The 17,101-nt window shown below is 36.3% G+C and overlaps 1 protein-coding gene across 4 annotated transcripts in view; it reads left to right on the forward strand.

Annotated features, from left to right (window-relative positions):
* The window catches only part of LOC150092685 (uncharacterized), a 491,968-nt gene that overhangs the window by 325,280 nt on the left and 149,587 nt on the right, over positions 1-17,101 (forward strand). For all 4 annotated transcript variants that reach the window (XM_090414354.1, XM_090414355.1, XM_090414357.1 and 1 more), the window contains exon 13: positions 16,725-16,844. In XM_090414354.1, coding sequence (XP_090270480.1) covers positions 16,725-16,844 — 120 coding nt within the window. The remainder of the gene's footprint in view (positions 1-16,724; positions 16,845-17,101) is intronic.

Below are 17,101 nucleotides of genomic sequence, written 5' to 3' on the forward strand. Positions count from 1 at the left end.
AAAGTGTTTTTCCTTAATTATATCATGTAGATTTAAATAATAGTGCTCTTGTGTGATTGCCAGACTGGATATAATCAGTGTATTTTTGGTATTGTGGTTCTAAAAGTGTTCAGTTTGGTTGTTATTTTGATTAATGTGGAAGTGCTAGTCTAATTAACATTACAAAAATGGTAGCAGTGGAATCAAAGAAATGTATGGCAGCAGTGCAGAAGGTCTTAACTCGGAGACTGAGTTTTTCCCTGTACTTTTTGCAGTGGATAAGATTTTTTTTCTTTAGATTAAAAAATATAAAGGAACATATTACAGCATGTGAAAAGTGTGATGAAAGGTTAGGATGTTCCAAAAATGAGAATGGTGTTACCAGGAATAATGAGAGCAGTGATACTAAATGACAAGATGACTGAATTGTGAGGCAGAGAGTTCAATTTGTGAATGTATCGAATGAATTTGAAGGGAAGTTAAAATGCTTCAAATCTGATGGAATGCATTTGAATAGGTTTGGTTTTGGTCATTTGAAGTGATTGTTGTTTTACTAAGAGTAACCAGGGCATACAAAATTATAACCTCTTAAGATTCAGAGCGACATTGAGAAGTAGGTTCTGGAAGGACAGGAAGAGGATGGATGTGAAGATGTGATTGTAGCATGGCAAGGCAATGCAGTGCAAAATGGTGGGGATGATAAGAATATGAATGAATATTGGGATCAGGGAAATGGGATGGTCAAAATGAACAGAGAAGTGCACTGTAGCAGAAAGAGAGTAAAGAATGATTGTGCTGATGGAATGACCTCAAAGAGTGGAGAATTTTATGCTTGTATAGTAATGTATGGAGTATCAGAAATAAAGATGCTTAGTTTGTAGCATTGATTGAATCAGTGTGCCCAAAGATAATTAGCATAAGTGAAACTTGGTTGACTGAGGATGATATACTGTCAAGACTTGAAATGGTAGGATATAAAATTTTCTGAAAGGATAGGAGGATGAGGAGAGGAAGTATTGATAATGTTAGGAGAGGAATTGTGTCCTTCAAGAGTTGAAGTGGAAAATAGTAGTATGTGTGAAGATTTTGAACCTGTTTGGTCTGAAGTTGAGATCAATAGAATAGTGGAATCTAATAGGATGCTGTTATAGGCCAGGGAATGTGGAGAGGATTAATTGTGAAATGTTTAGACAAATTATTGGGGAAGTAAAAGAAAGATGATCCTTGTGAGAGATTTTAATTGTAGGAATGTGGATTGGAAAAGAAGAGATAGTGTATAGTAACAAGGAGAGTGAATTTGTTTAGTTTCTGCATGATAATTATTGAAAGCGGCATGTGATGGAAGCAACATGAGGTTTATCAGTGTTAGATTTGGTGATATCCTCACAGGATGTGGTTGTGAATAAGGTATCAACACTGCCACCTGTTGGTGAAAGTGATCATGAAGTATTGGTTTGGAAGGGAGTCGAACAGGAAAAAGTTGTTATCAAGTTCTATATGTAGAACTATAAGGTGGGTGATTATGAGAAGCTATGTAGTCAACTAGCATCAATACATTGGGTTGACGAGTTGTGTAGAAAAGGTGTTGGTAGTGCATGGGGAATGATAAGGCAGTATCTAACACAAACAATGCATAACTACATACCAGGAGTCAAGCAAATAAATAGAGTAGGAGTGAAATGGATGAACAGTGAAATCAAGCAAGCAGTGTTACAAAATAATTTGTTATGAAGGAAGTACAGGACAGTTTATAGTGAACAGATGCAAGAAGAATATAAAGTGCAGGCTAGAAAAGTGACAGCATTGTTAAAAAAAAAAAAAGGAGAATATTAGAATTAATTGGCCAGTCAAAGATAATCCAAAGGAATTTTTCTGCTATGTGGCAAGCAAGAGGAAAAAATAATTATGTCAGGTTGATACTGGTGGATAGTTATGGTAACACAGTAACCATATCAAACGATATTGTGGAATTATTTAATGAACATATACTGGTGAACTGGTGATGTCATATTGGTGTGAACGATGCTGTGCATCTTGAAAAAGGAAGGCAAGAATTAGGGGAATTAAAGGTGTAAGAATGATGCTTGGTTTAGATGTTGGCTGTGGGAATGGATGAGATATCACTATATATTTTTAAATAATGTGCAAAAGAGTTATCCATGGTTTTGACCTAGTTATTTAATGAAAGTCTTTCAGTGGAGAGGTTCCTAAAGGCTGGAAAGAAGACAAAATAATACCTCCCCATAAGCATGGTTTGAGATCAGAAGTTTCCAGTTGTAGGCTGATCTGTATATCTGCAGTTGTGATCAAAGTGTTGGAAAAATTGGTTAGAAATAGCATACAGGATTGGGTGATGGACATCTATGATGGTCAGCATGGGTTTGTGAAGGGCAGGTCTTGTTTTAGCTATCTGCTTATGTTTTGTGATAAGGTGATGAATATGTTGGATAATGGAGAATCATATACAGTGTTATTCTTGTACTTTCCAAGAGTCTCTACACACGAATTTCAAAGAGCATTTGATAGATTACCACAAGATAAGTTGGTGTGCAAGCTACAAGGGATTGGAATAGAGAGTATATTGATTAAATGGATCAGAGATTTGCTCTCTGAATGATATTCCAGCAAGTTGTGTATGATGGTGGTGCAGTGTCTCAGAAAAGGAAGGCTACTAGTGGTATGTATCAGGGTTCTGTTCTTGGGCCCTACTGGTTAACTTACTTGTTAATAATATTTCATGTGGATTGACTGGGATCTTCAAATGTTTGTCGATGATGTCAGTTATCAGGAGTAGTGCTGATGCTAATTCTCTACAGGAAGATTTGAATAGACTTTTAGCTTGGACAAATGAGTTGGGTTGCAGTTTTAATATTATTAAATAAATCCAAGGTGTTATGTTATACTTTGGGATACAGAGATATTAGGCTACATACTGTACAATATGTACTGTATTGGTGGAACTGTATTTCAGTTAGTGGATGAGATTCTGGATCTTGGATTGATGGTAGACAGTGGACTGAAGTTCCAAGGACACATGCAAGTGTTGCAATGACTGTGCATCGTATTGCTGCTATGATAAAAAGTACATTGACATGTAGGGATAAGGAGATGGTGGTGTCCCTATATTGGTCAGACCACATATGAACTGTTTTGCTCATATTTGCTCGCTCACTCAGTTTTCATTATTATGTGGAAACACAAAAGAGGGTTCAAAGACTAATAACCAAAGTGATATCAGGACTCTGGAATGTTGAGTATGAAGAGCCCTTTGAGAGAATGTGGGTTACAGCAGTTGCTGGATAGGAGGAAAAGAAGAGGTATGATAGAGACCTTCATGTTAGTTAAGGGATTGTATGATTAATACTGAAGGAATTATAAAACGAGTGGATGGGAGGAACGAAAGGTCATCCCTGGAAGTTGTATAAAGGCGTGGTGAAGAAGGGTGTGAGTAGTAGATATTTTTACATGGAGAGTTGTTAGTGAGTGGAATGCATTGACAGAGTACATTGGGAATGCAGGTAGCGTAAATAACTTCAAAGCTGATTATGATAGACATGCTGCTTGTTGAGTGGGTCTCCCACGATGAGTCTTTTGATCCCATGGAGGTTACCAAAATAATAATAATAATATATGTGTGTGTGTGCATGCGTGCTTTGATTGTTATTTGTTTTATATGGCTTCTATCCACTAAACGTTTATTTGTAAACATATAGTACAGGGTGGTCCATAAGTCATGGAATGTAATTTTCATTTTTATTGGGGTGGATAGCAGATCCAAGTAATTAAGGTTTCATTCAAAGCACTTAGAAATAGACAAACAGGCAAAGCATTCTGCTGACCAACCATTCTCCATGCAAATAACTACTCCTTATGCCCCTGCTCACATCCTCCTTATACAACTTCCAGGTATGTCTCCTTGTTCTATTCCCCTCTTCCTCCATTTCACAAAAAAATTCTTAAATATTAACCTGGTAACAATGCTTTACTAACTTAAATATCTCAGTTATATCCCCTCTCTTCCTTCTATTCACAAGGCTTTGCAAACTACATTCCCCCAATCTATTGTCATATACCACATCCAAAAGACCAGTTACAAACCTTAGTCAGTCTTCTCTGGATCCTTTCCAACAACATATCTTCATCACCATGAAAACCAGGGAATGAAATCTGTGCACAATAATCTATATGATGCCTTATACAATGGAATCAGAATCTCTTTATTTCTACAAGTTAAAGCCCTCCAAATCATTTCCATAATCTTATGTGATGTCTTCAAAACTTATGCAATGTGACCTCTGAATTTCAGATCCTTGTCCACCACCTTAGTTCCTCAAGAATTTGCCAAGTGTATACTTTGCATCCCATTGTTACCAACGAGATTTCAGAAGCTTACACTTGGTAACATTCAATTGACAGTTACATACTTTTGCCTACTCATACAATCTCTGTTCAAGTCCTCCTGTAAGGCCACTCTGCTTGATTCCTCATCACTCTTCCCAGTTTTGCATCCTCTACAAACAATTGTATATCACCAGTTAAACCTATCCCAATATACAAATTAAATAACAATGGTCCCAAAATTGACCCCTTCAGCACACCACAAGTGACCTTCCTCTTTCATGATGGTGCCGTTCCCATACACAACTTGTTGATACCTATCCAACTCACTAGTCTGTCATCCAATCCCATCTGCTTCAGTTTAGTGACCAACTTGTGGTGTGGCAATCTATCATAAACCTTTGCAAAATCTAAGTATACCACTGTATATGCATTTCCCTTGTCCAATACATTAATCACCTTGTTATACGCATAAGCAATTTTGTAAAACATGACCTACCTTTAACAAACCCATGCTGACAAGCACAAAGAATACTACTGTTATCAACCCACTTCTGTATCCTATATTTCAATAACCTCTCCATTACCTTAACTATAACTCTAGATATACAGATCGGCTTATTTATTGCCTTAGCCTCCACCACCTTTGTGAAGTGGAACAATTTTGCCTTCCTTCCACTCCTTTGAGACTTGAACAGGTAGGCCAAGACTGATGCTAACTCCTTGCAACACTCCATCAAGTCCTGTTGCTTTATTGACATCTAGCTTACTTAACTCCTCATATATCTCGTGCTCGCTCACCATCAAGTCTTCTCTCATTTCATTCTCTACACTTGAGCTTCTGATATCACACTGCAGATGAAACACCTTGATGACTGCTCACTGAATTTTGTTTGATTAATTTGGTGTAATGAATTCTAATAAGCAGGATAACCATTTCTTGAACTGCATTGGAGACAGGTTTTTCTATGAGTACTGCCATTAAAATCAATTGAGGTTTTTAAATACAAATTTATAGAAACTAGATTATGTGCATAAAGATAATATATTAATAAAATTTCCTCTTGTTGTTTCATTTTTATAATCATTTTGGTATGTTATTTGATGATTGCCCATGCATTGTACTATAGATTTTGCAGCCTGTGTGGAATTTACATTAAAAAAATAAAAAGAAAACATTGATTGGTTTAACTAATGGAACATTAGCACTAAGTGGTTAGCATATTCACTTCTCAACCAACAGACTTTGGGTTCAAATTCTGCTGTCAACTTAGATGTGTTGATTGTCTTTAGGTGGTAGATAAATTTCATTACCCAGTGTGTGAGACTACCATCCTGCTTATTTGAGGCCTGAAATGGCTTTGGAAAAAAGATCCATGTTTGGAGCCACGTTTCTGGATAAGATAATGCATTGAATAAAAGAACACAATATATATTCCAGCCTGGTGGGCCGAGTGGATAGCATATCCACTCTCCAGCCTAAAGGCTGCAGGTTCGGATCCTGCCATGTGCATGGATGTCTGTGATTGTCTGTAGAAATACCTCTAGTGGTCAGCAGTAGATGGCGTTGGTGTAGTTGTGGTCAGTTGGTGATTCAATCATTCCACCATTCAATCATCAACTGACCGCAACCACACCAACGCCATCTACCGCTGACCACCAGAGGTATTTCTACAGACAATCACAGACATCCATGCCCATGGTAGGATTCGAACCTGCAGCCTTTAGGCTGGAGAGTGGATATGCTATCCACTCGGCCAACCAGGCTAGAATATATATTGTGTTCTTTTCCACATTGAAGTTTTCCACAGTTAACGACCTCACAGATTACTGTCTGTTTTCATAGCATTCATTGTAGATTCATTGTAGATCTTTAATGACATAAGGGTAATTGAACATCTTGAAGCAAAGTTGTTAAATGTACTTTGATCTTTCTCTGCTTTAACAGTTTTTGCATATTCAAGCAACTCATGAATGACCTCTTTCTCCTTTGAAGCATTAAATCCTATAAAGTGATTGCCAAAATTTCATTAAATGTTGATGAATTTTCAAATCTTAAGAATGCCACAACTTACCCATCATGAACTGAGCCTTGCTTATAAGTCTCTATTTAGGGATAAATGTAAGTGAATAAGCTGAGAATCAGGGATCATCACCAACTGCAGGTTTAAACAATTAAGTGAGCATCTACCATATTCAATGCCATGTGTGGTGGCACAGTGAACTGGTCAGGTAGTCACAGATTACCCGAAGGATGTGCCGGAAAATCAGTTTTGTACCTGTAGAACTAGAAAAAAAAAAATCCTGGTCCATCCACAGTACTGTGTTATTGGTTTACAACCTTTCATGAGTGTGAGTCACATATTAAACATAAATGGCCAGATCAACAAAGATCAATGTTTCAGATAAAAAAATTGTAATAGAGCAGCAGTGTCTGATTTATAATTAAAGTCCCAGCAAGAGCTAGTAACAAAAGGATCAACAGAAATTGCAGTAACATAGATGAAGTGTTAAGTGGAATCAATAATGGGGATAAACATGCTTTATCAGATTTGTTCAAATATAAATGATACAGTAATTTTTTATAGCTTTCTTTATACTATCTTTCTATGTGGAGTCTGTTTTCATTAATGTGTGTGTGTGTGTGTGCGCGCGTGTGTGCGTGCGCGCGCACGTGTGGAAGTGATTCCTTGCCCAGACTTTTCCATTCATGATATTTCATGAATTTTTTTGTTTTTCAAACAGAACACTGCACATCTCTCTAACAAACTACTAGTGAATGGTATGTTACTATTATTATTATTACGGGCAGCTCCAAGGAGTCCTTAGACTCATCAAGGGAAAATGTTATACAATGTTATATAAAATCTTTGCTTATTCAAAATATGAAAAAAGCTTATAGCCATAATAGAATATACATCTTGTAAGTTCAGGGTTCTAAGTATCTTACATGGGGTTATTTCAAAGGCTAGAGGAGAATATTTTTGGTACTCATATTAATTGTCAAATCAGTCAATATTGCCTAGATTTGATAGACAGTGAAGAATTCCAGGTTAGAGAAGTAGAAGCTTATTGAATTCGGCTATGCATTATACATGACTCTGGCTTTATTTATTATTATTGCACCATCCATTCAACTGGCAACATATTTATCATACGAGATCTTAAAATCCTTAACACTCCTTGCATTAACAACACATTTTAATAATGCATTCCATTAACTGACAGTTCTCCATGTATACATAACTTCCAGAGATGGCCCCTGGTTTTTCTCCTCTTGCCTTCTACTCTTTTTTATAATCCCATTTGGATTAAGCTGATAAAATCCTCTCACTAACTTAAATGTCTCTATCATATCACCTCTTTTTCCTCCTGTCCACCAAACTCTGCGATGCACATTTCTTCAACCTTTTCTCCATAGCCAACATTCCAAAGTCCTGATATGGTCTTAGTCACTCATCTCTGGACCCCTTTCCAATGTTTCCACATCATACTGAAAATCACACTGAAAACCAAATTAGAGCACAAGAGTCCAAGTGTGGGCTGACCAGTGCTTTATATAGTGGCACAGCCACTTCCTTATCCCTATATGTTAGAGTACTTCTTATCATAGCAGCACTACGATGTACAGTTTTTACAACACTTGCAATATGCCCTCTAAACTTCAGTCTACTTTCAACATCACTCCCAAATCTTGAATCCCATCTCCTCTTCCTGCAGTACGGTATCTAAAATAAATTCCGAAACTTTTGAAGCTAGTGTTCCTTCTATTAAAAAACAGAGAGATAAAAGAATTGTCATTCGATTGCATAAAGCCCTGATCAGACTACATTCCAACTATTGTGTCAAATTTGGTCCCCAGGATTTGAAGGAGATAAATTAACCTTGGAAAGAGTGCAGAGGCAGATAACAAAGATGATATGAGGACTGTACAAAGTTAGTTATGAGAACAGACTGAAGGAATGTGGATTGCAAATTTTGGTAGACAGAAGGGAGAGGTGATATGATTGAGACTTTTAAACTGATGAGAGGTAGTTGCAGGATTGATTCTGGGGAATTCTCACATTTGGTGGAATAAAGAGAAGGAATGAGAAAAAGGGACCATCCCTGTAGATTGAAAAGAAGTTCTCATGAGCAAGAAGGTGAGGAGCGGCTTCTTTGCTCGGATGGTTGTTGAACAGCAGAATGCATTGGCTGACAGAGTTGTGAGAACATGAAGTGACTGAATTTAAGGAGTGATATGATAGACTTTGAATTTTTTAGGATGGGCCTCCCATGATGAGTCTTCTGATTCCATGGAGATCCTCGATCTTAATAATAACGACAGTAATATCTTTTTGATAAAAGACTAGAAAAGGCAGGATCAGTTCTTAGTAAAGCACCACATAGGCGGTGCTTTGCCTTGATAATCAGTATAGCAGTTGGAGGTTAAGAATGATGCTAGGTGATTTACCTTATCTGAAAATGCCTGAGAATAGAGCAGGCTATGCATCATGGCATTATAGAGCAACTTATTGCAAATTATTATTATTATCCTCAGATTCCATGGAGTCAAAGGCTCATCTAGGAGGTTCCTCTGTCATACTCTCAGGACCAATGTTCGATTCCAATCATTCACAACTCTGCATGCAAAAAACCTGTATTTCACTCCTTTGTACATATCCTCCTTATACAGCTTCCAGTGATGACCTCTTGTTCTTCCCTGATCTCCCATCATTTTATGAAAAACCTTTTCAATATTGATCCTATAACCCCATTACCAACTTGTATTATATCACTCCCCCCTTCCTCCTCCTATCCACTAGACACAGTAAATTGCACCTTCTTAGCTTTTCCTCATATTTAACATTCCAGAGATCTGAAACTAATTTGGTCAATTGTCTATGGACCCTCTCCAACAACTCTTCATTCTTTTGAAAACCAGGTGACCAAATCTGTGTACAGTAGATCAAGGCCTTCATTAAGATCAAGTCCTAATCAAGTAGTTCAATAGCCCTTATACAATGGAACAAAAATCTCTATACTTCTACAAGTCAGTGTCCTCTGCACCATTCCCAGAATTTGTTGTGTTGTCCTCACAATTTTTGCATTGTATCCTCTAAATTTTAGATCCTTATCCACCATCACCCCAAGATCTTTTATTTTCTCCACTTCCACCAATATATCCCCACCAAGCATAAATTCTATGTCCGATCTTTGCTTCCCAAATTTTAAAACCTTACATTTTGCAACATGAATTGGTATCCCCAATGCTGTACCCATTCACTCAATCTATTTAACTATTCTTGTGTCTGCTCTACTCCTCATAGGTCATCCCAATTTTGCATCATCTGCAAACAACTGAATATCCCCATCCAAATCTTCCCCAATAATATTAAAATACAGGTTAAACAACAATGGCCCTATGCGACACACCACTAGTGACTTACCTCTTCCGGGATATTGCTCCCCCACACACAACTTGCTGATACCTATCAGATATCCAATCTCTGATCCAATACACTAGTCTAATATCCAACCGTATCCACTGTGGTTTGACTATCAACTTATTATGTGGTCATCTTATTGTAATAAACAAGTATATTACTAAAACATGACCATAAAACATGATCAGTTGAGCAATTGTCCATCAACTTTCAACTTCAACTTTGGCATTCTCACTACTAACACTTACTTACCAATATGTTACCGCTCATCAAGTCCCCATTCAGATTCCACTTTGCATACATACTCCTTCCATCTGCCTCACATTTCACGAAAAAATCAAAACGACTAGAATCAAAATTAAACTCCTTAAAGACAAAGCTGCCACAATATTTCCTTCCCAGGTTACTATACTCTGCTCTAAGTTTAACAATTTTGTTTACAAAATTGTTAAAATTCCATCTGTGTGAAGTTATTGTGGGTGGAAGAATTACAACAACGCACCTCGGTCAGTGGTATAGGCAGTGACAACAGTGTGACAATAGTCTGTGCTAACATGCTGCATTAATTCCACTTATAAATAAGACCACCCATTCTTACTACCTAGTTGTTTAGTTTGAAACTCAGCTTCATCACATAGAATTAGGGCCATATAGAAGCAGTCAAGTATTAGTTCCATGTCTGTATTACTTAAGTTATCAACTGTTTGAGCCATTACTGTTTAACCTCATGTTGATGACATTGGGAATGGTCTGAATGGTGATGTACAATTACTTGCATATAATGGAAAGTTGGAGAGAATTGTGAGGTTGAAGTGCATATTGTGGCTTTGTAGGAAAGTTAGTGAGGTTTCAGTTCAGTGTTGCAAAGTGTAAGGTATTAATATTTGGGAAGCAAAGATGGAATGCAGAGTATACAATTCATGGGAATATCTTAGAGGAGGAGATGAAAGATTTGGAAGTTATTATGGAGAAGAACCCTAAAATTTCAGACACATTGCTAAAATTGTGAGGAAAACAGAGCAGATTTTAGCAGTGATTCAGAGGGCACTGATGTTTACGAAGCTTTTATCTGGCCACATTTGGGTTATTATACACATATTTGCTCAGCTGGTTTTTAAAAGGATGAAAAGATAATATTGGAAAAGATCCAAAGAATGGTTTCTGGTCTCTGGAATGTTGAATAGGAAGACAGATTAAAGAAATGTAATCTGCAGAGATTGATGAATAGAAAGAGGAGGCATGATATGATTGAAACATATAGGCTGCTAATGGATTATTAGTACATTCATGTGGAATTATCTTGAATGGGGAAGATGGGGGAAGAACAAGATATTATTCCTGGAAGCTGTATAAAGAAAGTGTGAGCAAAGGAGGTGAGGAGCTGGTTTTTTTGCATGGAGAGTTGCATGGTGGATGATTGGAATGCATTGTCTGAGAGCGTAGTGGGAAGACAGTGAGGAGTGTATTTAAGGTACGGTATGATGAATTTGTGTGAGTGTGAGTGATAGTGGAACCTCCTGTGATGAGTCTTTTGACTTCATAGAGATCTAATAATAACAATGATGATTTTTATTTTGTATTTATAATTGTAAATCATATCAAAATGAACAAATTTAAGGGAACAAAATTATGCCATTATCCATAATTTTAATTATATTTATGAAATAAAGTGAAAAATGTCATTAAATTAAGAAATTCTTAGTAATAATGGTAAATAAGAGCCTCCGTAGCTCAGTCGGTATAGATGAACCCCTTTGGTCAGAAAGATCCAGGGCTCGATTCTCATCCTTAATGTGAGGAACCTTTATCTGGCCTCTTTCAACTAAAGGTGAGTCAGCCAGTCTCATATGGAGGTAGAGGGTTTTTTCACCTGGAAACTCGGGTTTTTCATCCCTCAGAACAGGCAAACTGGCCCTGTGACACACGGATTACAGTCATAAAATACTTGCCCTTAGGGAATGCAGCAGAGGAGTAACAAGCTGGCTGCATTAATTCGTCATAAACCCTTCATTAGGGACTTGATCCCTAAGGGACAGATAAGAATGGAAGGAATGGTAAATATAAAGTGAACTAAATCAGGTAGAAACAGAATCATGACATTATTATATATAGAAAGTGATATAATGTAAGGATATAAGCACAACATTGTCATACAGCTTTCAGTACAAAGTATTGCTTTTTTTTTTTTTTTTTGCAATAAATGCAAATAACAGTTAGTAATTATGAGCATAATTTTTCAATCACCCTCTTAATTTAATAATAATAAGATACACACCAAGAGAGTGAAGTATATGCAATCAGGGATTAAATTCATAATCTTAAGGAAAAAGTATAATATTTAAAGTACAAAGTTTTATGGGTAATATTGGTTCATGTAATTTAACCTAGATGCTTATGTGGTAATAAGATTATGCATGGTGTGGTGTTTAATTCCACTATCTTCAAAGCTAGATTAAGCTTTTGTGAAGAGGATGGAATTATTCTTTTTTTTTTTTCTTTTTTTTTTTGTATGAGCCCACAAGCTGTTAATTGGAGAGGAGGTATGCTATCCACTGCCAATCAGGCAGAAAACCAGAGACATTATTATGAGGGGGGGGGGGGAGTCTGGTAAGTTGTGATAAACACCTAGAACAAAAATTATATTAAAGCAACTGATGTAACCATAAGAAAGAACATATCTTAAAACCCTTTAACCCCCCATGTTTCATCAAATTGTAATAATTTGTTCTTTTAGGATATATAAGAAGACATAAAATTAATTAATTTTTGTTTTAGGTGTTTATCAGAACCTTCTTGACCCTCTTGTATATTATTCTTTACTGTGATTGTTTGTTTTTTCGTGCATATGTGCATCTGGCTTCCCTTTAATTGTCTAGATAACTGATCATGTGTAGCCTTTCAGTTCTTTAGATGTGTTGTGCTGATGCCGTTGGTATCATTTCCATAGTTCTTGTTTTAGTGTTAAATAACTGTTTGAGTATTTTAAGTTGTGTGGAAGATTGTTGAGCAGAGAAGGTATCAGTCTCTCATAGTTGCACTGTATGTATTATTGTAGTGCCTGGTAATGGAAAGAGTAGTAGTAGTAGTAGGCTGCATTATGTAGTATGTGTCTCTATGTTTATGGTAATCATTGTTAAAGTAGTTGTTTAATATGATTGCATAGTGTCTTTGGTTTGATATCCTTAAAATTTTATGTGAAGCCATTCAAGAATTGGTCAGTGGCTCGTGTATATTGGCTCTCCAAAGCACCATAGAAATTATTCTTTTGCACAACATTTGCAATTTAGACAAGTGACTATTTACAGTGTTCACATTTACTGTTATGCTGTATCTTAGTACTGTTTCACAGATGCTTTGGTAGTTAATTTGCATAGTGTTGATTAGAATCATATCTTTTACTTGAAACAATTTAGCTGCTGTAGCGTGAAGGTTTTTGAAGGTATTCAATTGTATTTGGTCCATTTAAGGTGACAGTCTTTATAAAGACCCAGGTATTTAACATGCAGCAGTTAGCATTGATAATAAATGATGAATGTGACTGTGTAGTGTAATTGGTACAGGATATGCAACTCGTGGGTTTTGGTACTGTTTATTATGACTGAATTGTTATGAAAATACTTTGTTAATTCATTCAGGTGTTGTTATGTTTTGGACAGTTTGATATTGATCTTTGTGGATTGTTAATAGTGTGGTATCATCTGCATGCTTATATATCTGGCTCTGTATGGGGAGGTTGTGAATATTGTTGAATATTGTTTGTGTATATGTTAAAAAAGGGTGGGTGGTAATATTGCACCTTTGAGAAACTCTGTGTTCAATTTGAATACCTGTACTATCGTTGGCACTTATTTTATTGCCTGGATTCTGTTTGACAAGCAATTCCTGAACCAGGTGTATTGCTTTCTGTGAATTCCAGTGGAGTGTAATTTTTTCAGTAATATAGTTGCCAAGTTGTTTTTAGAGATCTAACAGTATAAGTATAATATTAGTATAGTACTAGGGGAGGCTTTGCCCCCCTAGTACTATACTAAAAAAGTATATGTTAAAAAAGGGTGGGTGGTAATATTGCACCTTTGAGAAACTCTGTGTTCAATTTGAATACCTGTACTATCGTTGGCACTTATTTTATTGCCTGGATTCTGTTTGACAAGCAATTCCTGAACCAGGTGTATTGCTTTCTGTGAATTCCAGTGGAGTGTAATTTTTTCAGTAATATAGTTGCCAAGTTGTTTTTAGAGATCTAACAGTATAAGTATAATATTAGTATAGTACTAGGGGAGGCTTTGCCCCCCCCCCCCCCCGAGTTCTGGGCTGATAAGCCAGTTCTCCATTGTTTTGAAACAGCCAACAGATTGTTGTCTCATGAAGGCAAACACATTGTTGGCCGTTTCAAAACAATGAAGAGACAAAAAATGTGACATAAAAACGTTTCAAATTTCGGCTTATCTTTTTATATATAATAGAATAGATTATCTTTTTTTTATTTTTATTTTTTATGTTGGTCCCATACACGAGAGGTTAGTTAGTCAATCTATAGTATGTTAGTACTGTGTATAAGAAGAGAATTTGGAAAATAGGAACCTGTTCACATTGGATTTGAAGGAATATGCACGAGGGAAAGCTGTTCCACAATACAGCTGCAGTGGGGATGAAGGAAGAGGAAGAGAAATTTGTTTTTATCGAGACCTTTGTATATGGTGTCTGTAATATCTTCTAAGTACTTGTAATATCTTCTAATAATGCTTTTTTTTTTGTTTTTTGGAATCTGTATTATTTTTGTGAGATTATATTAGACTTTTGTAAGTAATTTTATAATCTACTCTGCATTATTTTTTCTCAAGTTTTTGACATTATGAGTACATTGGCAATGGGTCTATAGTTCTGTATGTCATTTTTTTTTTTTTTATCCTGTTTGTAGAGAGATGTAATTATGCTGTTTTAGTTTGCTGGGGATAATAGCCTTATCAAATATTGCATTGATTACATTCAAAAGTGTCATGTAATTGGTCAAAATGTGTTATAAGGTCTATTAGCCTGATGTGTCTATCCTTGGGCTAGTTTTATGGTTTAGCTGTGAGAAAGTTTTAGTTTGAATTTGGAGATGAATTAGTATTATTATTTATACAGATACTCCATGAAGTCAGAAGATTCATTGTGGAAGACCCACTCTATCCATTAACACAATACCTATCCTACATCTTCTTAAACTTATTCACAGTTGTGGCACTCAACTACCTCTGGCAACCCATTCCACTCATTCACAACTCTCCAAGTAAAGAACATAGTCCGCACACAACCTTAATAACAACACTCTTAGACAACTTTCAAGTGAGTCCTTGTTTTCCCCATACTCCTATGAATTAAAAAATCCCTTTGGTAACTTATAAGTTTCTATCATATCCTCTTTCCTCTGCTGTTAGCAAAACTCTTCAATCCACACACCTTCAAGCTATTTTCATAGGGAATATTTCACAGACCTGTCACAAGCTTAGTCACTCATCTTTAAATTCCATCTCCACTACCTCCCAGTCCCCTAGAAATGCAGATGACTAAATCTGTGCGCAGTAGTCAACATGTTGCTGAATCATAACCTTATAAAGAGGGATAATAACCTCCCTATCTATACTTGTCAATGTGTTCCTCCGTATCCAAGTAATCCTCTGAGCTATTTTGCCAACTCTTGCAATATGTCCTCTGAATTTCAAATCTCTGTCCACCATCACCCCCAGATCCCTATCCCCATCAGTTTCCTGTAAACTAATAGCATTCAATATGATATGAAGTATGTAACTCCTTCATTCCAATGTGCATTACCTTTCATTTTACAATATTGAATTGACAAACATTGTCCTTTTCCCACACTTCCAATATATTTAAGTCATCTTGCAAGATATCTATATTACCTTTATCAGTTGTTGCCCTCTCGAGTTTTGCATCATTGGCAGAAAACTGAATATCTCCCTTCTGCTATATCATTAATGTACACATTAAATAGTATGGGTACTAGCACAGAGCCTTGGGCACTCCACTAGTTGCCCTCATTTGTCTTGATTCCACTCCACCATGCACCACTCTTTGATGTCTGTCTATCAGCCATCCCCCATCCATGCCGCCAACCTCATATCCATTCCCATTTCCTACCTGTGTAATAATTTTCCATGTGGTATTCCGTCAAATGCCTTTGCAAAGTTCAGCAGTATCATAGTGTAGCCATTTCCTTTATCCAATTCTGCTTCATCTTATTATGAAATATGAATAAATTACTGAGGTAGCACCTACCTTTTACAAAGCTTCCCATACAGAGTATCATATTCCCATCCACCCATTCCTGAATTTTACTTTTAACCAACTTTTCCAAGACTTTTACCCCACTCCAAAGATACTAATTGGTCTGTAATTTGCTACTTCTGTCTTGCAGCCACCTTAATGTAATTTCCACTCCCTTGGAACCTTGCCAGACATGACACTTAAACAACTTTGTACTGCTAGTTTACTTGCATGTTCTCATAGCTCGTGAGCTGATATATCATCTAGACCCACAGCAGTATTCACATTCATATTTTTCAATACTTTAAGTACTGCATTTCATCTACCTCAATTCTCACATCAGTCTCCGTCATGTCAATAACTACAAAGTCACCACCTGGATGATATATCCTTCCAAAGTGATCACTTGGTAATTGAACTATTTCTTCTGCTTCTGTCACTTTCCTGCCATCAGCACTGAGTAAAGTTATCTTTATTATTAGTTATCTGTGATAGGTTGGTTTTGTATTGAGAGTGACTAGAATGATATCTTTCTTGAGTAGTGTAATGTTGTTTACAAAGTTTTGGTCAAAGGACTTTAATAATAATAATAATTTTCCATTTTATTCTTAAGATTTAGGGAATGAAAAAAGAATGTGTTTTAGTTTAGAAAGTAATTTCTTTATTAAACTTGATTACATACTTATGAAGAAGTCTTAATTCCTTTCTTTAAAGGGTCGAGTTGGCATTAATAATGATAGACCAGATGAAGCATTAGTTGTTCACGGAAATGTAAAAATAACTGGCCATATTGTACAGCCTTCAGATTTAAGAGCCAAAACAACAATTGAAGAGGTAAGATTTGTGTTATTTTAGTCATGTATAATGACACATACTCATGGAGTTGCTTTCAGATGCACATCTGATTTGTATATTTTGAAGAGGTATGCTTGTACATATTGAAGATGTAAGGTTTTTGTTATTTTGGTCATGTATAATGACAAATACACACACACACATGCACACACACATACTTGAGAGGTTGCTTTCAAATGCACACCTGATTTGTACATTTTCTACCCTGTGGATGGGAAAAATTTACAAAAACCTAA

This window comes from Typopeltis vanoorti, chromosome 25 (assembly GCF_054136105.1).
Source record: "Typopeltis vanoorti isolate ZY-2024b chromosome 25, IOZ_Tvanoo_1.0, whole genome shotgun sequence".
Lineage (NCBI taxonomy): Eukaryota > Metazoa > Arthropoda > Arachnida > Uropygi > Thelyphonidae > Typopeltis > Typopeltis vanoorti.